This window comes from Elephantulus edwardii, unplaced genomic scaffold, assembly GCF_000299155.1.
Source record: "Elephantulus edwardii isolate Elephantulus edwardi_28Jun2011 unplaced genomic scaffold, EleEdw1.0 scaffold00085, whole genome shotgun sequence".
NCBI lineage: Eukaryota > Metazoa > Chordata > Mammalia > Macroscelidea > Macroscelididae > Elephantulus > Elephantulus edwardii.
In genome coordinates this window covers 5,788,573-5,812,833 of record NW_006399835.1, presented here as the reverse complement: position 1 = coordinate 5,812,833, position 24,261 = coordinate 5,788,573, and the positions used below count along the sequence as shown (strand labels likewise).

The following is a 24,261-nucleotide window of genomic DNA, read 5'->3' as shown; positions in this document are numbered from 1 at the left end:
TTCCAAAATCACTCAAGTGTCTCCCGGGAAGAGAGAGAGGGGTCGCCTGGTCCGGGGAGGAGCTGCTTGCCAGGGGCCCCGAAGCAGGGTGTTAAGAGGACGGGAGAAGGAGTTGGAGGACACCGCCTGCCTGGTGGAAAGTTGCGTGCGCCGGGAAGCCAAAGGCGCAGCGCCCCAGCCCGGGGGTGGGGGCGCGGTGTGTTGGCGAGAAGCCGCTGCCCCCTGCGTCCTGTCCCGTGAGCGAGCGCGCAGCGCGGGGCCCGGAACGACGCCCCCTCCTGCGGCGCGGACTCTGTCGGTGGCCTGGGAGGAGGAGGAGGAGGAATATGGCTTCGAAGGCGATCCCCTCCTGCCGTCTGGTCTTCTGCCTCCTGTTCTCTGCGGTTGTCCTCAGACCAGGTGAGTAGAGGGGGACCGCGAGGGAGCTGCCCAGGCTGGCGCGCACCCGGGGCAGTTTCCTTGGTCCCCCCGCCCGGGGCCTTGTACCCTCGGGGCTGTGCGTCCTGGGTAGGTGTTGGAGGAAAGATGGGGTCATTTCCCCTCCCTACCGCCCTAAAACTGACCCTGGGCTCGGTCATCTGTACCTTACATTTGGGCTCGGCTGTTTGGCTCAAGTTTGGGCAGCGAGAGGGGGGCAATGGGTGAACCTCCAGGAACTTTGGGTGCGGCCGAGGTTGGGGTTGCAGGGGCCCGAGCGCGCGCAGGATTCATCAGTGTCCTCGTCCCCCAGCGGCTTTCTGGCTTTGGCAGCCTCATCTCACTCTCTGAACAACCCTCCTATCTCTGGGTATCAAAGTCCACCTCTCTGCGTGCGCCCCAGGCAATTTTTCTTTCGCTTAGTTCCCAGAGGAAATAACTGCCCGCACTTTTTTTCATAATGAATCCCGCCAGCAACTTCCTCTTGGTAGGAGGTGAGGAAGGCATGGGTTGAAAGAAAGGACTTCATTCACCCCAAACCTTGCTGCTTACAGTCTTGGTTTTAATGCCTGCTCCCCGGTTGCAGGGAGGTGATTAGTAACTGTGGGGTTGACAGTAAGGGAAAGACCACAGCCTGCGCTGGAGTTAGCCCGCTCTTGAGACCTGAGTAAGCGCCTGTGAATTTCCAGGACCTGCGGTTCAGTTCTCAGTTCTTGAGACTGAGTGTGTGGAGGGGGGAGATAAAACCCTCACCAACTAAAATATCTCGCGGGAATTCCCTCGTTTGCCCCCAGGGATGTCCCCTGGCCCAGCCATCCTGGTGTCCGGGCGCCTGACCTGAATTGGTGCTAACAGGGCATTCTGTACTCTCCTGGTCACTTGACCGAGCAGCAGGTTCATTCCCTCCTATGACCTGAGGGCTTTTGGAAAACATTTTTTTTTCTTCTTCCTTGAAGTTTTGATCTTCAAAGACAGTTCCAAGTTGAATTTCCCCCTCCTGTTATTTGACTGCTGTTCCTACCCCCCCTTTTTTTTTAGCTTTTATCAAAGAAAGGCTCACTTCCTCTCGCTTCTTTCATTCCTACACATCACCTCAGTCCTTGGCAAGCTGAGGCCACCAAAGAGGTTTCAAAATCTCTGAATCTCTCCCAGGAATAAGGGGAAAGCGTGGCTGGAGGCCAGCTCTTGAGGGAGAGATTGCTGTGTATGTGAGCTGCTGGATTCTGTGTGTATCAGGGGAGTATCTTCTCCTGATCTCTTTATTAAAGTTACGTTTGTGGATGAGGTAATGAGCTCACCTGCTGTCCTGAGGCTGGAGCGTAAAAAGGGCTGGTGTGACGAATCACAGGGAGTGTGTGTGTTGGGTGGGTGGGTGGGTGAGTTGAACCGGATTTAAAGCAGTAGGGGGAGGGGTAAGAGCAACCATGAGGTGGAAAAGAGAGACACCCCCCCCCCCCTTAAGGTCTGGCGTACTGTCAATTTCACTTTTCCTTTATCCCAGTATTGGGTTGGGGAAGGAAGGAAGGACACTTGCGTTGGTGTGATGAGAAGGGAGAGTGGGAGCTGAGGTGATGTAGTTTGTAAAATGCAAAGATCAACACGACAGTAGTCCCATGGCAGTTTAACGCTCTTTGCTGCTTTGTTGGTGAGACTTCACCCACCTCCCACAACCGGGGCCACACGCAAGCTCTCTACTTCCCTTGCGGTTGCCCTGGAATTTATTTTTTCAGTTGGACCTCGTCTGAAGACTTTGTGTGTTGGGTGTTTGTTTTTGTGTGTGTTTTTTTTTTTTGTTTTTGTTTTTTTTTAATCACGTCTAACTGCTAGAATGTAGAGGTTCCGCCTTCAGACTTCCCTTGCAGCTCCTGTACATTTGGTTTCTCTGGCTTGGGTTTCCTGCAGGCACTGAGCTGCCTGCATTCGCCAGACCAGGAAGAAAAAGCATAGGAGCCTCGCCGCTTGGGCGGGGGTCACATGTCTTGGATGCATAATCTGGTGGTTTCCGTGACATTTACAAGCTTGCATATGCGCGAAATTCTCTGTACTGTTTCGGTGTTTTTTGAAGGAAAGAATTATGTCACCCAAAGGCTCCGTGTCCACACTCTCGACTCATATCCTGACCAGAGAATGCACCGCCTTGCTTAGCTGAGTCCATAGGCGTGCAGAGCCAGTGGTTTAATCCAGGCATCTAATTGACTTCCCCACTGGCACCTGTCATCTCAGCAGCACTTTTAATAGAATGTGTTCAGATACTGACGCCAAACAATCGCGTTTATGAAACGGCTTTCGCTCTGACCATACTTCCCCTTGTATGTGGGCTTTTGGCCTGTTGCTTATTACACATTGATACATTGTAGGCATGCGATGTTACCTGGTTATTGGGAAGCTGATACGTGTAAACTATGAAAACTAGATTTCGAGATAAAGGCAGAGAAGTATGTGCCCTGTGTCTGAGCTAGCAAGAATCTCATTATTTTTGTCGAAAGAGCGTCAGCCTGTGGTGACATTTTGTATTGCTTTATAAAAGGTTTTCTTTGATTATTTACAATGAGAAGGTGGCGCAACAGTTAACTGTTTCTTAGGTCAGCTGTGTGCATTCTTTGGAATTTGACATCAGTCTCATTTTAGGATGTAAGGACATGTAGAGCTTTGTTTTAAGATGATATGAGGTTTGAATCGCGTCAGTTTAGCTCAAGAGGCCTTGGGAAATGCTTCAACTGTCATAGTGTCCTTTTCAGACTAAGGTGGGGTTTTGAAAAAAAAAAGTTTCAAAACAGCAAACTAAATTGTAGCCTGTAAATATTGTTATATTTTTGATAATTTGGTTAATCCAATAGTAATAGGAGACTGTAACATTCTGCTTTTCTGGGCTTGTCTCAGGCCCATATACCTTCAGGCACTTGAACAAGTCATTGAACCTTTTTGGGCTAACGCTTTTTCATATGCCAAACAAAAGGATGGACTAAAGACATGTTTTCCAAGATTTCTTCTAGTTTAAAACTTGTTTTGTTTCTAGTATTTAAAGAAAAATATCTAGATATTTCTCTTTAGGTGTATGTGGAGACCAATTACTGTTTTATCAGGCTTTCTATAAACTCATTATAAATAATCTCTGCCTTCTCCTGCAGCTATGCATAGGATTTAGTAAAGGGGGTGGGGAGAAGTTACAGACGAATTAGTCACCACCCACTTGCCTAAGGAAAAAAGATTCAAGAATTGAGAGAGGTTTTTAGGTTGCAAAATATTCCATTTAATGTGTGGCCTGACTGACCTCCTGGAAGCCTGTGTCTATCTGTAGTTCATAAACACCTCATATAGTTTCAAGAATGAGGTATAAATGATGGGTTGATGCTAATAAGTTCACGTGATAATACCTTAAATGTACTCTAAAGGTACTTGTAAACAAAGTAGTTGATTTGCATCATGGTTATAGTGCTATCTAGAAGGAAAGGTAAAACACATATTTTCCTTTTGTTTAAAACCATAGGAATTCAAAAAAGTTTGCTTTTATGGATTCTAAACTTTTTCAGACTTTTTAAAAAATATTCAAGGTAGTTTACTTTTTGTAATAAAACCACTTAGCTCTTGTAAATAGTAATTTGAGTAGAGAATAGCAGTGTACTGTTGACTTACTAAAAACAGGAAATCAAATAAATCCTGCTTTGATGGTTACATTTTTTCAGAAAACTCTCCTTATGAGAGTCAGGACTCTTGAGTTCAGTCTTTAGCTGTGCCATGTAAAAAGATTATAGCCTTGGAAGGACTGTTTTTCTCTTATTTAAAATTTCTCATCAGTAAAATTCTCTCTCAGGGAAATATGATTCTGAATATACTTGACTCATAGACAGCCAGTGAGATTAGTATTTCCTTGCTCAGCATTTTGAGGTTTGTTTATTTTTTTTTCATAGGCCTAACCATATTAATAAAAACATTTACCATATTGTTAAATTGACTTACGTTGTTGTTTAATGTGGACGCACAGCTGACCCTTGGGTGGGTTTTCAGAAGCAGTGAATCCCATGGACGGAGATTGCCCATCCTTCTCCCTTAGCACAAATTGACTTCTATACTCCTTAATTCCTTCTTCTTGGCTATCACTTTGACCATTTTATTGAAAGCAGGCAGGGATATTTCTTACTCTTTATCCCTCCTAAGTTTTCATGGCCACTAAATGTGGGCCTTAGCAAGGCTCAACACTGGTTTGACAGCACGGCAGTATTTGTCCAGTAGTGTTTCAGATGTTTTTGTAATTATTTTGTCTCATTTTCTCAAACGTGCCATTTTCTGTTCCTACAGCTCTTACAGGTAGGCTCATACGGTATATATCCCAAATAATCAGGAGAGTCACATAGGGGAAATCATGCTATACGAGTACTTTGTTGACTCTGTGTGTACATTCAAACTTAAACTAAAATTATCTTAATGCAGTCATTTTGTTCATCATTGTAAGTGTCCCCAAAGGACCATCTCATTTCTCATACATGCATGAAGGTATGTGACGTGGAGAAAAGAGCTTAACTCCTTGGAATACTGTTTTCTTGGGGAAACTTTGTGATGAATTACTGTTTATTTCTCTTGGAGTTCAGCTTTTTAAAAATCAATGAGAAAACATCAGGAAAGTGTCCATTTATAGTTTTCAGAACTATTTTTTAATCATTGCAGCATTTACCCTTCTCTTAGAAGAAGATGACATCATGCTTGGTAAAGTGGAGGGTCAGGGAAAGAATAAAAGACCTTCAACAAGAGGGGTTGATACAGTACTGTAAGAAAGGGCTCAAGTATAATGGAGATGATGAGGATGGTACAGGACAGGGCAGGGTACAGACCCACTGTTCAGAGAGTCACTTGGGTCATGGTCAACTCGATGACACCTTAACAACAGCAAATATGGAGAATAAAGTCAAGACAAAAACACCTATTTAAGAAGAGAATAGTATAGGCTATTTTATAAGGATAAATTCTATAGTATTCTTACACTGTGCAAAGTAGTATATCTAAAGTTATTAATACTTTACCTAGTTAATTTCTCTATTTAACAAAATTTAAATGATTTTCCAATTTTTTTGTTATTATTGGAAGAAATACCATATATGTTTCAGAAAATGCTAGTTCCGGATATGCTGTGATATTCAGTAATTGTTTTATAGTAACCTTTTATCATAGCCCATTATTGTTGTGTGTGTTCCAAGAATGAAATTAGCTTTTAGTACTTCCTCTTTCATTTATCCAGTCAGCTCTCAATTATCTATTCCATTGAAAAGGAAATTGGGGTTGTGCACAATCCAAGCGAGATTCTAATCAAAGGATTACTTAATTTGACTTTGAGGTGAGATACTTCAATGAGCATGCTTGGGTTTAGACTTCTAAGAATGATTAATATTTCAATATAATGAACTTTTGAGTGTAGGCAGGAGTAAGATCGATTTTAAAAAAAAAGGGCCTTTTTCTCTGGCTTTCTCATATCTCTCCATTCCCCTGCCCCAAACTTAACAAAATCCTGACCAAAGACTAAAAGCATCCTTAAGATGAAGATACAAAGTAAGATTTGACTTCTTGTTATGTGCTGTTGAGTGGGAACCAATGCAGACCTTCCAGGTTTTCAGAGGCAGTAAATCACACTGGAGGAGATTACCCACACCTTTCCCATGGAGCAGTTAGTTGTTGGATTCAAACCATGTGCTTTTGGGATTGCTGTGGGGTTTCTTACCACTAGGCCAATAATCATACAAATACTTTGATGTTCATAATGAATTTTGTAAGAGAAATTTCCTATGACCTGTTTTTGACATATTACAACTTTTCTCTAGTTACATTTCCATTTAGTCTTATTTGCTTAACTATGATGGTTACATAACCAGTTTTTACTTAAGTGTTATCCTCACCTGGTGACCACTTTTCAGTGTGAACACTTTATCCACAAATGAATGGATAATGATGCAATAGACTTTTCTTGATACATACTGGTTTAACAGCCAACTGCTTTGGTTTCTCAGCAGAATATTCACATTTCTGCTTAATTTAAAAAAAAAAAACAACAAAAAAAACAACCTTGCTACTTTATAATGGATTTTGTGGTCACTATAAACAGTAGAAAACAGTAATACCCAGTATATAAACATCAGAGGCCAGATTGGAGATTTAATGAAAGAAATTTCCACAATGGCTACTTTTACTTATTAAAGTATTATAATAACTTAAATAAATTTGTATATTATAAGACCATCTAATACTCCAGTGGATCATTTTCTTGGGATAAATATCAAAGATATTTTACTTCAGAAATTGATGTAAGTAAATATATTTCTGTATTTTTCATCTATAGATCCAGTTTTAGGGAGTCTAGTTTGTTATTTTCTCTGAGAATAAAAAAAAAGAGAAGTATCCCTAACTTTACCTTAAGTGCAAAATCAGTATTGAGATGCTAATAATAGCCTGAAAATGTCTTAACTGTCATCTTTTTTTTCTTTTGGTGTACTTCATTTTTGCTTCAGTCACATTTTATTATATTTTCATTCTTTTTAAACGTTTTGCTAAATTGACCTGGAACTATTGGAAAACCTAATCTTCTAACCTTTAGTTCAGGAAAGAGCTTGTCACCTAGAGGCCGCTCCACATTTTCACCCTTTGCATCAAATTGGCTATAACCAATGTAAAGAAAGAGAATTGATTTCCTATATGTGACTTGACCTCTTGCTCATGGAATACCATGAAACTTTACCGAAGAACTTATACTGTTCCCCTGAAGAATAAACTTGAAAATAAAAACAAATAGAAGCACAGTTGTATGCAAAATTGTGTCAGTGGGGAGAAAGATTCACAGGCCACAAAGGCATGAAAACACCTCAGTTATATTCCTAACAGGGATTTACTTCTACTGAAAGATCAGCATTTTGAAACCACCAGGCACTTCACAGGAGAAAGATATGACACTGTCTGCTTCTATAAAAATTTATAGTGTAGAAACTCTAAAGGTAAATTCTATTCAGTTATAGAGGGTCCCTGTGAGTCAGCTATTTAGGGAAGGTATTGTTTTGTTTTGTTTTTTTCCCATTCTGAGCCTGAAACTCTAAGATAACTGAACACCTCCCATTCTGGTCTTTAGTATGGCCATTTAGTTCTTTTACTCAGTTTGACTCCAAAAATAAGCATCAGGGTGTAGATCTAAATGAAGAAAAAAAAACCAAACAAACAACAAAACGAAAAACCCAGAAGTATTCTGTACTTTAAGCTACAATTGTGACGATCAAAAATATTGACTTACCTAATGACTAGTTTGATATGGACAGCTGAAATCATATCTAATCTTTCCAAATAAGGCAACTGTATTATTTGGTTCTACTATCTCTGAGTGTATCAAGTACTCAGAAACTCCTCAACATAAATGTTGTAATGAAAAGTGAAAAGATAATGAGTTCTGGTGGCTTATTGATAAGGGGTTGTGCTGTCAAGGCACGAAGGTCAAATCCACTAGCTGCTCCACGGGAGAAAGACAATCAATCTCCTCTCGTGTCATTTTCATTGCCTCTGAAAACCCACTGGAGGGTCAGTTAGGAGTTGGTTCTGACTTGATGGTAGACAATAACAACAAGCAAGAGAAGACATGCCACAGTTTTTTCCTCCTTGACCAGACAACATGAAGGGGAGAGTACCTTGGCTACCCTTGGCTCTTCTCAAGTCTCAAATATCTTTCACAGGTAATTAGGAAATTGGATGTTTCAGGATATGGAATTGGCACCAAATTAGTAAAAATGGATAGGAGGATTTCTACATGCTTTTTCCCAATATTTGGGCTGTAGTGTATCAGTTCTATCAGTAACTATTGCTGCATGATAAACTACCCTTAAACTTAAGCGTTTAAAGCCATTTTTTATTTAGTTCATGGTGTTGTCAGTTGAGGGTTTAAGCTGGACTTATCTGAGTGGTATTTCTCAATTCGGCTAGACTTCCTTCTATTGTAGTCAACTATGGGTCAGCCTTGGCAACTCTAGTTCTGAGGGTTGCCCAGGACAACTTGGCTCTCCGCCATGTTTTTCATTCTCTAATAAGCTTGCCTAGGCTTGTTCTCTTGGTGGAAGCAGCTTTCTGAGAGAAAGTCCAAACGTGAAAGATTGCTTTTACTTTTTAGAACATTCTTTTAGTGCTTTAGATGAACGTTTACACAGCAAATTTGTTTTCCAACCAATAATTCATACATGTGTTATTCGTAATAGGAGATGCAACATTTCTTCCTGCGTCCCCCGTTTCCAGTCTTTAAGCTTTCCTGTTCCTTCCTGCCATCTTATCTTTGGTGTTGGGCTAATGTTGTTACACTTTTGGCCTCATGTAGTTTATTGTTCAGGAATATATTGTTGATGAGTGCTTCATTTTATAGGCCTATTATTTGACTGACAGGTGGCTTTGGGGGATGTATTAGCATTTTTAAGTCAGAAAGTTGCCTTCTGTCTTTGGGATTCCTTCAGTCTCTTCAGAGTAGTAACTCTGGTCTTATTTATATTTTTAAAATGAGAATTTTTTTCCTTTTTCACCCATTCTAGCCAAGGTCTTAAATTGGGATCCTCATTAGCATGGATTATAACGATACTTAGGTGCAATTCATTCTTCGGGTCTTATGTCAGAGGAGGCAGCAGTTCATGTGGGTCATTAGTCCTTTGAACTAATGGCTTCCTTGAGTTGTCCCATTATTGTCATTATTCTCCTAATGTCCCATTATTCTCCTTTGCTGAAGGAGAAAAGAGACCAGAGACCAATATTTGTTTCTTAGATGACTATAGGCAAGATTTAAGACCCTAGACTCAGCCGGCTAAGATATTTTAAAATTATTTTTATGAACTGTGTTTTGCCATTTGACCTGGACATTCCCTAAAACTATGGTCTTTAACTTTAGGCTCACTCTTTATGTCTACACAGTTGTAAATGTGTCCCTATGTTTTTTTTTATATCTATACATATATCTATACCTATACCTATGTTGTTGTTGTTTGATGCTGTCGAGTCATAGGCGACTCATAGCGACCCTATGAACGAACAGCCTGAGCACTGTTCGTACATAGAGTTTCCGGAGGCAAGCCATTTCGGAAGTGGATGCTGCTCCTGCTTCCAGATACCTCTACCTCTACCTCTATCTATCTATCTATCTATCTATCTATCTATCTATCTATCTATCTATCTATCTTCAAACATAGTTTAATATGTATGTGGGTGTACTCCTGCATGACCTTCTTTACCTAGTTAGTACGCGTATTTACTGATATATCTATGTGTGCAAGGCTCCTTGAGGTATGTCCTTGAACTGACAAAACTGTTCAAGTTTTGCTGCATTCTCTTGATTAGGACAAGTCACAACCACAGCTCAAATTTGAGAAGTAGAGAAATCATCTGAAGCCCATGAATGGATAGAGTTACAAAGTAACATTGCAACAGATGCCAATAGATAGAGCAACCCATCAAACACTTGTAATAATAGTGAGGGATGTTAATAGTGAGGGGTGTGATTATAGCAAGGGCCCTTAAGTAGCCTCATGGTTGCAATTTACACTGTCTTCTAGTTCCTTGAGCAAAAAACCTGACTGATTGAAAGAAGTTCAAGCTCCATCCAATAATAATACTGTTTCCTATTGCTGAAACTTAAGCTTTCCCAGAAATAAAGTTATGGAAAATTTAGTGTTTGCAGGGGCGAGAGGGGAGGGAGAGAGAGCAAGGGGGGGAGACGGAGGGAGAGGGGGAGGGGGAAAAAGGGGAAAGAGAGAGAGAAAAAGAGAGGGAGAGGGAGAGGGAGCAGGAGAGAGGGAGGGAGAGAGGGAGGGAGAGAGAAGTGTTTGAAAGATTATAGGCATGCAGCTCATGGTCAGATGCTAAAAAGTGATTGGAAAGGAGTTGTTGGAAAAATGAGTAGGTGCCCTAGCGGTTCATCTTGTTCAGAGCTCTTATCTGACAGCTGAGATAACCAAAGCCACAGGTTAAAAGATTAGCTAAAATTTAATAGGATATTAGATATAATTCTTAGAGACAACAATCTCCTTAGTGTTATTTGTGCCTGAATTTACAGATTCAAGATTTTGAGCTGTAAAGAATTAGAAAAGTACTTCTCCACCTGTCCAAGGTTAATTATTAAAAGATTAAATTCATGTGAGTTGACCATTTAGCTTATCAAACAGCATTTAGCAAATATTTATTGAGTACTTACTGTGTGCAATGCATTATGGCTTAGTGCTGAAAATACAAGGAACTAGACAGATAGCAGGGAGCTCTAGAGCCCTATTGGTAAGGAGTTGTGTTGCCAACCAAAAGGCATGAAGTTCCAATATACCAATGGCTTCATGGGAGAAAGAGGGGTAATCTCCACTGATGGGATTTACAACCTCTGAAAACCCATTGAAGGGTCAGCTGAGTTGATGGCACATAACATCAGCCACTTACCTCCTTCTAACTGAAAGAAGTTGTGTGCTCTTTCAGACACAGACAGTCAAAGACTTATATGATTTATTATTAATAGATTTGTGAAATGCTACCAGAACAAATAAAGGGGATATTAAATAAGAATGACCAGACCAAATTACAGTATAAAAATAAATAGAAATGCAGCTTAAAGCAAAAGATGTTTGAAGTATGTGCGTCTGAATCAATATTTAAGCAAAAGATGTGGATTGAAGGAATGAGATAAATGAAAATGGTGGCGAGGGAATAACATTAATGAGAATGCTGGCCTGGTTTATACTCCTGAAAATAAAAAGGTAATGTCTTTCTTAAGGAAAACTAAAGAAATTCTGGAATTTGAGGCAAAACTTAAGAGTTCATTAAAGTTGCTTAAATACAACCTTGCAATTTTCCCAGCCAGTTGTGAAGTTAAGAAAAAAAATCCCTTTGATTGTATTAAATTATAAAGAAGATAATTATGCATGCACACCTCTCCCCTCCCCACCAACATTCCCCCTTTAAAAAAAATCAAGTAAAAATATACATGCCATGTTGCGTCTTTGTGAGCATATATTGCACTTATGAGCATATATTGAAGATTCAGAGAATGTGAGTTAACATATGTATAGCTGTCTCTTTTATTTGAGTGGCTTTTCTTATTTTTTTCAAATTTTCTACAGTTTATTTACAAAATTTGAATACATTGTTTTCAAGAACAAATTCTTTCAATATCCCTCACCCCCGGCCCATCAAAGTGTACAACCCCATGATTAGTCCCTCCTCCCCCTGCACATCCTCATCCCTCTGCTTCCAGCCTCTCCCACCCCTCTTAGATCCTTATATTCATTTAAAAATAGTGGTTTTATACAATATTTATCCTTGTGGGACTGAGTTAGTTCACTTGCATAATGCTCTCCAGTCTCTCCCAAGTTAGTTTACAAAATCATTGCTCCTGTGTGGTGTATAGTATTCTATTGTGTGAATGTACCATAATTTCTCAATCCATTCATTTGTGGTTAGACATTTTGGCTGTTTCCATATTCTTGCAATGGTGAATAATGATGCTATGAACATTGCTGTACAATGAGTGGATTTTCTTATACTCCAAATAATTTAACCACTTCATTGATTCTTAGAATTGTAAATTGTTTCCAGTCTGTTGTTATTTTAAATAGTGCAGCAGTGAACAATCTCATAAATGTTACTACTTTATATGTAAATATATTGGTAGAAGTTGTCTGTACAAGTGAAATTGCTGGGTCAAAGAATATGTTCATTTTTAAATTCAAAAGAAATTTAACATTATTCTATAAAGTTTATGCAACTCTACAACATCACAGCAAAAGTATGTGGGGGGAAAAAGAAAAGAAAAAAGTATGTGTTATTGCGTCTTCTTCACACTCTTCATAAACCTGTGCTATAATATAATAGTAATAGTTTGGGTGTAATTAATTTAAAGATTTTGAGGAAATGAATGAGGATTTTTATATAACAGGAATACATTTTCACATTGAGTGCAAAAGCTATAGGTGTTTAAGTAATTTTTCAGTTGGTCATACTTTGAAAAATGTTCCAAAAAGTTTGTTTTAATAGGCTCATTAAAATGATTTACAAACTTATTAAACTATCAGTATTTGAAAAGAAAAAAGTACCATTGAATATATTTTATCGTGTAATTTTTAGACCTAGTGAAAAGTGAAAGTAGCTTCTATTTTTATAGCCACTTTTACGTGGAAAAACTTTAGCACATGTACGCATAGTATCAGGTAGAAAAATTAAACCATAAATGCAGTGTATTTTTTACTAACTTATTTACAAAATTTTAATACAAATTCAAACAAATTCTTTCAATTTCCCTCATCCCCCACCCATCAAATTGTACAAGCCAATGATTAATCCCCTCTTCCCCCTGTACATCCGCATTACTCTGCTTCCAGCCTCTTTCACCACTCATGGATACTTTTACTCATTCTACAATATGGATCTTATATAGTATTTTCCTTGTGGGGCTGAGTTAATTTACTCAGCCTGATGCTCTCCAGTCCCTCCCAAGTTAGGTAATATTTACAAAGTTATTGCTCCTGCATGCTGAAATGCAGTGTATTTTTAGAAAAAAATTATTGCTAGAGTTAATATTAGTATGTGCATATTTTAATATTATGAATAAAGGAAACTGGTGGTGTAGTCTGTAGAGTTGCTCTGTTAATGGAAAGATGGTACGTCTCTGAGGGTCTAAATGCATCAGAGACTGTGAGAGAAAGAATCTGCTGGAGGATCAGCTATGAGTAGGTTCCAACTTGACTGCAGTTAGTGAATGTGTGAGCTTTAAAGAATGTGAATTTTAGGTTTCAAAATTTTTGGTACGCATACTGTATTCTGCAAGCATTGTATCTTAGTAATGCTATGTATTAATTTATAAGAATAATGTTCTTAGGGAGCTCTCTGGTAGTCTGGTGGCAAGAAGCTGTGCTATAATTCTGAAGGCATGTGGTTTGAATCCACCAGATGCTCTGCTGGAGAAGGAGGGGCAGTTTTCTCTTGTGCCAGTAGGAAAACAACAAGAAGAAAAAAAAGAAAGATAAAAGAATGATGTTCTTGCTGATTGTAAGACACAAGCTTTATATTTTGCAGAAGGGTATATACTTCAAATATGAATAATACTTTTGCTGTCAGGTCGGAGAGTAAAATATAATACATATTCAGATTTACCTGTTAGATTAATCTCCTCCTCAACCCAACCCCAGTGGATGCTAATCTAGTTTTCGAATAGAAACTTTCTTTGAGAAATGTCTGTTCAGAATTAGAATAAATAGCTTTTCTTATCATACTAGACTTGCAAATAAGCATCTTTATTAAAGCAAACCCTGCATCTGCTCAGATGTTGTTCTCTTTTCCTGATAAGAAATATGTCTCAATGTTACAAATGAATGGGAAAACAGTATAAAAGAATAGAGTTTTAGGTAACATTTTGGAGATTATCATTATTTAGAACTATTTAGAAAGGATTTGAGAAGAGATTTTTTTTAAGAAATTATGGCAATATTTTCATGTTTGTTAAAACATTCTCTGCTTCATTTTTGTCTACTATCAATGCTCACAGATTTTGCAGAGATTGCCAGTGCACAGCATAGTCTCCATTACAGAAGAGAATGAGGGTTTACTCTCACTAATTTGATTTTTAGTTGTTGTGTGTCTCAGTTTTCATATTTGCCAAATGAAAAGAAGAACCCTCCTAAGTCCATTTTACAAGTATTCCATGAGATGCATGGTACATTCTCCTGACTGTAATTCAACAGAGGGAGCTCCACTACTTTTCAGTCATGAACATTATAGGATGCTTCTGTTAGGGTTTTTAGAAAAAAAAACCTTGTATGTTTAATATGAAGATAATTATTTTAGAAATAATTTTGAGTTAGATGTGCCTGATTCACATCATGGACTTTTCAAATGCTTGCATAAATTGAATAATGAATAAGGAAAACCAAAGAAGTTTTAAATGCTTTTAAATTAAGGTGTTGGCAAAGAATATTTGATATTATGAAGTGACAGAAGAATTAACAAATAGGTCTTAGAAGAACAGCAAAAATGCTCCATAAAAGTGAGGATGCTGAGATTTCATCTCACATAGTTTGGACATGTTATAAGGAGGGGCCTGAGCCTGGAGAAGAACATCATGCTTGGTAAATTTGAAAGTTTGTAAAAATGAAGACCCTGAAAGAGATAGACTGATACAATGACTGCAATAAGGGGCTCAATCAGGAATACACTTTCTGTTGTCATATGGATTTTTTACTAAAAGCAGAGAATACCAGAAGGATGTCTATCTGTGTGTTTGCTTTTTTTACTATGAAAAGTCATTTATTTGCCTATGGGGATCACAGAAAATTATGACTAACATTTAGAAGATTAGGAATCCTAGAACACTTATTTGTGCTCATGAAAAACCTAAACAAAGAGGTTATTACCTAAGCAGAGCAAGGGAGCAGTGAATGCTTTAAAACTAATAAAGGTGTACATCAGGACTGTATCCTTTAAACATACTCATCCAATCTGTATGGTGAGCAAATCATTCACAAAGCTTGATTTGACACTTGAATAAAACAAACTTTTATAAGTTTACTATTTGACCACCATTCTGTAAACTTTATATTTATTACTGTATTTATTTTTTACTTCAGTCCAAGGAGATAGGTAAATTTAAAACACATTGCAGTTTACATTGTGAAGTCTGAAAGGGTGTATTTCCTAAAACATAGATTTATGTAGATCCTGTCGACTCAGAGTGAAATAAGCGAACAGCAGCAGTTCATAATAATTTTAAGGAAATGGAAAAAAGAAAACATAGTTTCACTTCTGTTGACAGCATGATATTGATAGAGTCTTGTAACTGCTGTTTAACCATTATAGTCAAGATAAAATACAAATGTCTAAGCATAGCTTTTAAGGTACTTTTTACCTTTCTCAATACAGTTTTCTGTATGTTCTCACATAATCCTTGTTCCATCTGCATCTAGGGAGCTCTGTTCGTGAGGGGATTGCTAAATCAAATGTGACGCATCTCTGCCACTTTGACTCTACCAGCTGTTCTGCAGTAGAAAGAAGGGCCATCTCCTGTGTCATTTACAGCCTCTGAAAATCCTCTGGAGGGTCAGCTATGAGTTCAGTTCCAACTCAATGACAATGACTTTGAGCTTTTGTTGTTGTTTTTCTATTTTTAAAAAAACTGTGCATCTAAAACAAACAAGTTGTGCATCTATATGTGTCAAAATCTTCTCTGAGTTCTTGTTTAAATGAGTATCTCAAACCCTTCCTTGAGTTTTTGTTTAAATGACTTTTCTTATTTAGATGACTGTTTTTCACCTTCTCCATCATCCTTTTTTCTTTTTTAAATTTTTTATAATTATTATTATTATTTTGTGTGTCTACTGTCAAATCAGATCTGACTGGTACAGGAAGAGATTGTCCCTCCTTCTCCAGCAGAGCATTGGTGGATTTGAACTGCTCAGCTCTGGGATTGCAGTGCAGCTTCTTGCCACTAGGCCACCAGAGCTCGCCCCATCATCCTTTTTTTTTAATTAACTCATCTTGTCATCCATAAGAGTATGAATTAGAAGGTAAATGTTCCTGACCTTATTTCATTTATGTCAAACTTTTTGAAACTACAACTTAATACCTTCAAGTTGGTTTTGAGTGCTAAGGACCATTTGTCTGGGTGTCTAAAGCAGTGACTTTTAACAGAAGGAGACTGGCAGCTCATCTTTCTCCCTTGGCATCCCAGGTGTATTTGACCCACTGGAGACATATGGCCTCTGGCTTAGCCATAAAACTCACTATTGATTACTCTACCAAATTGCCTATTTATTTTTTGTTCTTTCTCTTATTTGATTTTTATCACTTCCTGGAAGTAGGGACTGTTCTTCTACCTGATATCTAATGATTTGTTGAATTTTCTCAATTTACATGTGGTAATGGAATATAGTAGTCAGTATTAGAATTCTTGATTTCGAATGACTCCTGTTTAAAACAGTAACATAGATTCACCCAAGAATTGCAAATGATGTTTTAAATGGAATGAAGTTAGCCTTGTTTTCTTCTTGGTGTCCATTGCTGTTTATAGAGCATAAAAACTTGAATACTGTATGCTGTTAGTGCTTATAAATACACTGAATTTCTGCCTATGAAATGTGACACTATCTAGAGAAGTTTATTTAAATGAAAAGTTGTATTTTTCTGAAGATCCTGAAGCTATTCTGTCCTATCTCAGTAGATAGAAAATAACTAGGAAAAACTTTTTTTACTTGTTTTTAAATCATAGATCAAGGTATTTTTTTTAAGAACATGGCAGTATATTATAGAAGATATTTCAGAAGCAAATTGATAAAATTGGGGTGACACTATCTAATGCATTTGTACTATAGGAAAATAGTGTTTTATGGCGATACCTTAAATGTTGTTAAGAATGAAAATATTGAAGATAATCCAGAGAAAATAGGGTGTTGTTTTGCAAAAGTGTTATCCCCAGGAGAAGGTATTGCTTAGCCACAAATTTAAGAAAAAGAAACAAAAGAAATTTTGCAAAACCGTATTTTGTTTTAAAAATACAAGCCACAGGCTCTTACTTAAGATAGAAAACACTGAATAATTACCTTTCTCAGCAGATCTCATTATTATATGGTTTGGGATAACTGAAAACAGAGTTTAATGTATCTAATATCCTTTGTAAAAAAGAATGTTAATTCTAATAACATTTTTTAAGGTCTTTTCTTTGTAAGCCTTAATTTATATCCTTTTAATACTTTTCATTTGTTCTGAATTTTAATTTCTTTGTAGTATTTTTATTTTGTCATTCCACACAGATAATTTACAAAATTTTTCTTCTGTGGTCTGATAATCGTGCTATTTCCTGAATTCCTGCTCAGAATTTTTCACTCATATTTTCTAATGTATTATGAAAGTCCTTATTTAAATAGACCAGAATAAGTCCAATACATTGTCATTAATGTAGCTGTTATTGTTCGAAACTGTTGAATTGGTCTGACTCATGGTGATCCTCCATGTCACAGAATGAAACACTGTCTGGTCCTGTGTTATCTTCACAATCTTTGCTGTGTTTGAGCCTATTGTTATAGCCATTGTGTCCATCTATCTCATTGAGGATATTCTTCTTTTCCCCCTGATTATTCTTTTAAGTTACCAAGGATGATATCCTTCTTTAGGAACTGGTTGTCTTAATAAATATGTACACAGTACATATTTTTAGTATGTTGTTATTGTTTACTGTAGGGTCAAAACTGACCCATATCTGACCCTCCAGTGGGATTTTAGAAGCAGTTAATCGCATGGGAGGAGGTTGCCCATCCTTCTGCAGAGCAGCTGGTGGCCTCGAACTGCACCCCTTTGGGACTGCAACATAGCTTCTTGCCACTAGGCCGCCAGAGCTCCCTAGTTTTAGTATAGCTTCTATCTGTAAATAAATATCTGCTATTTTCCATGTACAGTGGAACTTTGTATAAGAATGGTTAGTGTATTTGTGTAACCAATTTTAAAATAAAAGAGCTGTTTTTTTATTGCAGTCTAATCTCACAGTTTTTCAGTATACTTTTGAATGATAGCCTATGCTTTAAAATTACCTTTGAATTGTGTTGTTGGCAGAATATTAAATATCCCACAGACTCCTGAAAGAACAAATAAATCTGTCTTGAAGGAAGTGTGCATTCAGAGTGCTCATTAGAGGCAAGGATGGTACAACTTTATCTCACTTACTTTGGGCATATTTTCAGGAGGAAATAGTTCTTAGAGACATTACACTTGGGAAGATAGAGGGTCAGAAAAAGAGGGGAGCACTGTTAATAAAACGGCTTGGCCTAGTGACTAGCACAAGGGGCTCGAACATAATCCACATTGTGAGGATGGTACATGGTAGAGCAAGGTTCAGATCTGTTGGTCATAGGGTCATTGTGGGCAGTAGTTGGCTTTATAGCACCTGCATCAGAGAGTTGGACAATGACTAAGGAGGATAGAAGGAGAATTGACGCCTTTGAACTGTGGTACTGGAGGAGAGTATTGAAAACAAACAGATTCATCCTAGAGAGGGTTAAACCAGGCTGCTCCTTGGAGGCAAGGATTCTGGGGCTTCGCCTGACATACTTTGGACATGTTGTAAGGAGAGATAGGTCTTTAGAGAGGGATATCATGCTGGGTAGAGTAGAGGGACAGCACAGGAGGGGAAGACCCTCTATGAGGTGGATCGATTCATTGACTGGGGTAATCGGGATGGGTGTGTCAGAGGCAATGAGATTGGCACGGGATAGAGCACGGTTTAGGGCTGTGTACATAGGGTCTCTATGAGTCGCAAACGACAACAACAACAATAACAACATACCAAGAAATAATAGAGTATGGTGTTAGCTTAAAATTGACTTTTCTAAACATGACATTAGCTCTCTCTGGTCTCCAGCTACTTTAAATGCAGATACATAGTCTTGCAAATCATCAACAGCTGTAGGACAAGAGACAGAGACAGAGAGAGACAGAGAGAAAGAGGGGAGGAGGGAGGAGAAGGAGAAAGAGAGGAAAAGAGCCTCTCATATTGAACAGCAAAACTTGAGGGAGACTGGAGCAAGAAGCTGGTGAAAATGAGACCAATATGAGATCCTGGTGAAAAAAAGACTGTGACATTCCTGTGGAGAAACGGTGGCAAGATGTATAGCAAGAGGAGCCACAGTTAAAAAGTTTTGTTATTGCACAGTGTGCAACCATGAATGAATGGATGGAAGTCCCCCCTCCCCCCCAAAAATAAATCAAAAGATATACTGAATTGAGGAAATCTGTCAAAGACCTCTTTATATGCATGCACTTACATTTAAAATGTTATATACATTTTTATGTAACAAATGATGTTTAGTATATCACTATTCATGAAAACAATACATAAATGGAAAAAAAAAGAAAAGTTTTGCTGTTCTTGCCAGATGTTTAAAGGAGAAGCTAGCTGACTGCTGAACTGAAACCAGGGCTTTTACTAATTAAGGAATCTTGTTTTCATGTTAGTCAGTTTTGGGACTGCTGGATTAAACCTGAATTTGCATTGGGTAATATTCTTTTCCTCTCCCACTTTCCAGTTTATTTCCGTAATAAACCCTACTACTGTGAGTAAAGTCTATGAGTCACATATTGAATCTTGTGATTGGTGGAAATAGGTACAAGAGCAGGGGAGTGACGTGTCTGACCTAGCAGCTGTTTATTGCTCTCGATATTATTGATGGGGAAAACTCCCCTTTATGTAGTGGATAGAAGTCAGACTGGGCCACTGCCACCCTCATGTTGCATCTGCTTTTTTTACACAGAGCAAAGCATTTGCAAACTAAATGGGTATATGTACCGTTGAGTTGGAACCAACCCATGGCTGACCCTTTGGTGGGTTTTCAGAGACAGTTAATCGCTTGAGAGGAGATTACCCATTCCTCTTCCTCTGACTGGTGGCCTCTTAGAACCCCAGGCTTTTGGAAGTGCTGTGCAGCTTCTTGCCACCAGTTCACCAGAGCTCCCTATAATACTGAATGATCTTTATTCTGGATCAGTAGGCTTGCGACAAGACTTTGATTGAGCTTCTGTTTTACTCTATCTAAAGGATATATTAATGTTTTATCCAATGGGCCAGAGACCAGAATAAAGAGCATACCTCTTAGTTCTACAGTGGAAATTAAAATTAGAAACATAAGTATAATGAAGAGATGAGTGGGCTGGTTCATGGGTTGAAAAGGAAATAGTTGAGTCGCCAAATAGGAAACAAAAAGAACTGGGTTTGGAAGTGCAGGGTTAGGAAGATAAAAAACAAAACAGTGAAAGGCCTTTGACAAAACTTGTGTCTGTATTGTTTTCAGTCAGCTGTACGATGGTTCATGCATTTGACAACGGAAGGAGTCAAAGTCAACATGCACTATACACATGAATTTTGATACAGGTTTTCTCTTTCTCTTGTTCGCAAACTCAAGCACAATGAGATACATTCCTGTTGTCTGGGACATTATTCCTCACTTGTCGTTCTTTTATCCCCCCTTCAATTCTCTGCTCTCTATTTTCTATCACCCAACATCCTGTCAGTCAGAAAAGGCCCAGGTTATACCAGATTGATTTATATTTGTTATTGTTGTGTACCATTGAGTCATAACTAATCCAATAGGTTTTTAGAGGTAGTTAATTGAACAGAAGGAGATTGCCCATCCTTCTTTCACAGACTAGCTGGTGGATTTAAACTAGGAGTCTTTGGGACTGCAGCACAGCTTTTTACCAGTAGGCCAACAGAGTTCCAATATATCTAACAATGAATTTTGTATTTTTTCTTTTACAGAAATGAAATTATGTACAAAAAGATAACCTTCTTTTCTATCAAGTTGGACTTATTTCTAAGAAAAATGCTTTTCTCACACAAATTCCTAACCCAGAAATTACCAAATAACTAGTTTTACTGTAGTTCATTTTTAATAACAGCGCTTAATGTTTGGAAAGGCCTCTGTCCTTTCTAAATGCTTTAAAGTAAAAAAAAAAAAAAAGAAAAAATTCCATGCATAACCATTAATTTTCTAATAGTTTTAGTTTAACTGTAGTCAACATCATATTCGATGTTAATGGGGAGCTTTCATGGTATCATTGCTAAAGAGTTGCACTGCTATAACCCAAAGGCAGTGCTTTGCTGGTATTTGAATCCACCAGCTACTCTGTAGGAGCAATATGGGCAGTCTTCTCTTGGGCAATTTATAATTTTGGATATCTGCTAGATTGTCAGCTGGGTCAGAACCGACTGGACAGCAGTGAGTGAGTGAGTGAGAAGTTTTAATGACAAATTATGAATTTGCCTCTTATTTTTATATCTGGTCATTCTCTAAATAGGGATTTATAGAGAGATTTACTTCTGTAACATAAGTACTTGGAATAAATGAGGAACACTACAGTTCCTCAGATTTACAGAGTCATCTAAGAGGGTTAGCTTCCAAATGAAAAGTACTACAGAAAAGGGGAGGTGGAAATAAGAATAAAAAACCAATTTCTCTCTCTGATACACCCACACACTACGAAAGGAGAACTATCAAACAAATGCCAGAACCACTTCAAACATAAGATCATATTTTATTTTACTTTTTTTTTTTTGTTGCTAACTTTGCCTTCTGGAAATATTGCACAATCTTTTAGCTTTTTATCTTTAGGTATTTGCAGGATACAGAATGTACTATTAGCTTTTCAGAAATAATATTGATTCTCACAACAGAACCAGAGTGTACTTGTTAACCACATATAAACATTGTTAAGCATAGTTAGTTCAGGAAGAATAAAATGCAAAAAGGAGACAAACAGATCCTATGCAAACAATACATATACTCCCCTAATTTTTTTTTATTTGAAAGTTGAAGTAGAACACATCTAATAGTGAATTTTGGGTTATCGTTGTTGAGTTAGTAAGAGTCAGTTGATTGTTTTGTTCGAAATGGTCACCAGATAGGTACTAACCTTGGTGTGAGCTGACTACCAGATGATCGAGAATACTGCAGAGGAAGCAGGGGACCAAGGTTTCCATTCTTGCTTTACCGTCAGCTCCTGGAATTGCTTAAGTCACATCATGTTTCTATTCTGTTTCAGTACTTGCGCACTGCGGGCTAATTATGTATTTTGTGCGAGTTTACGTCCATTTACAACTGATATTTGTTTTGTATTGCTTGAATCTTTGTATTATTTGTGCTGCTTGTGTTATCACCCACACCCCCATTTGTTACACATGGCACATTTTGAAGACTAAGATTTCCCAATCACAGTGAAATATATATGAAATAATTGAGCAAGAGAAATTAAAAAAGAAAAAAAAAAGACAAGCATTATCAGAGTGTGAAATTATAGTAGAAGGAAGAATAAGTTTACCTTCTTTAACATGGAATACACTTTCCAAGAGAATACAGTGGTACATTTCATTTTAGATCCATATTTTAAGGAACGTTATAGAGAAATTGGATGTGGTTCATTGAAAAGCAATAGATGTGATTACGTCTCTAGAATGCAGACTCTGTGAGGAAAGATTAAAGCTGGAGAAAGAAGTAATAAGATGTGACTCAATAGCTCTGATAAAAAAGCTGACCAATGATCTCAGTCTCCACAGAGAACTGCTCAAGAATAATAACGAAGTTGGATTAAAGTGTTGAAAGATAAAACTAGGTCCTTGATTATGAAAATGTTACTTTTGGACAAGACTCAGAGACCACTATTAATACTATTTCATAATGTCATAGCTACTTGTATCTCTGGGATGGCTTACATGCAGAACATACTCTAGGCAGAGATTTTCTGAGGTCTTTTTCAATTTAGAGATCAATGTGAAAGAATATTAAATTGAGAGATAAATTTGGTGATAAGCACTCACTTCTTTGTTGTTAATTGCCATCAACTCCATTCTGGCTCATAGTGATTTCCTGTGTGCTGAGTGAGATAGAAGACACTGTCAGGATTCTTTTTTTGTTCAAATAGCCTATGACATTTTGAGTGTTGAATTGTTGGCCCCAAGTCTTAGCTTAAAGGTTTGATGATGGAAATACTCTTCCAGAAATGCTTATTGAAGTGAAATGACATTTCTGTTTCTTTTAAAATATTAAGTAGATACATTTTTAACTTAATCATCATATTCCAAAATCGCATTCTCTGTATCTTTACTTCTTGAGGGCTCAAAATTATGAAGCCTTTAAAGTTATAGTTTAGATGGGATAAATTGAATGGATGTGTTGAAGATACTGTGAAAGGTAAGAGGAACAAAGAAATTAAAATGCAACTTAAATGGGGAAAGCACATAAAATCTTAGTTTCCTGAAGGAATCTCTTTCCTTTACTGTAAAAAAAAAAGAAAAAGAAAGTTAAATGAGAGGTTTATTAAAGTAACTGAGACAATATTTTAAAGATTAATAAAGTAAATTTCACATTGTACAGGTTTCACAAATGTTTGCAATTAATATTAATGTTACTACTATTCTAAGTTGCAAATACAGTACATACTTAAATGGAAAAGAGAAAAACTTTCATGTAACGTGAAAAATTCTCACTGCACTTTTTTATCCTTATATATTAAAAATGCATAAATGAATTAACAAGAAAAATAGTGGACAGAACAATATTTGTCACTTCCTCCCTCCCTCTCCCACTCATTGGTTCTTGACTCTCAGTTTGAACTGACTCATTGCTGTTCCTCCACTGGGTTGGGTTGCCTGAAGTCTTCAATCACATAGGAAGAGATTGCTTATCTTTCTCCTTCAGAGTCTTCCGTGGATTTGAACAGGTAGAGAGGCTTGGCCTTTGAGTTAGTCACCAGAACACCCTAATGATGTTGATAATATAGTTCTCTTTACATAATAGAACATGGATATAAACACACATATTACCATCACTTACATGCTTGTGTATGTAGAGGGGTCCCTCCCCCCTTTCTGGTAAAACGCAAGCGGGAGGAGCTGCTGTAAAGCAGGAAGAAGAAGGAGCAGCTGGACTCTACAAAGGTGTGTTTTCTGTTTTGGTTGAAGCTTGGGTGTGGTCTGTTGCTCAGAATTGGCTGTGAGCTGATTGGATTTGGTCTCTATTTTAAAAAGGCATTTTAATTGACTTTAATTGTTTTCAGTCAAACATTTTCTTCTAAGTAGTGTAGCACTGGTCTGTCAATTCACTGTAACTCATGGTTGCTTTGATGCTGAACACTGAGACACTGATGTGTTAGATGTGATAATGATTGCCCATGGTGGACAATGTTTGGTGGAGCTCTCAAACGAAAACAAACTTGGAAGCAAGAGTGGCATTCACTTCAGAAGTAGCTTGCCACCAGAAGCTGTAGGAACTTAGAGAAAGGATGAAAGTTATGCCTGTTCAGGAGTTTCATTCATAGGGTTGCTATGAGTCGTCTAGGCCTCAA

The 24,261-nt window shown here is 37.8% G+C and overlaps 1 protein-coding gene across 1 annotated transcript in view; it reads left to right on the top strand.

Moving 5' to 3' along the window:
* Positions 1-205: 205 nt before the first annotated feature.
* ALCAM (activated leukocyte cell adhesion molecule) overlaps positions 206-24,261 on the top strand; it is a 278,812-nt gene continuing 254,756 nt past the window's right edge. The window contains exon 1 of the mRNA XM_006890002.1: positions 206-399. Coding sequence (XP_006890064.1) covers positions 327-399 — 73 coding nt within the window. The 5' untranslated portion in view covers positions 206-326. The remainder of the gene's footprint in view (positions 400-24,261) is intronic.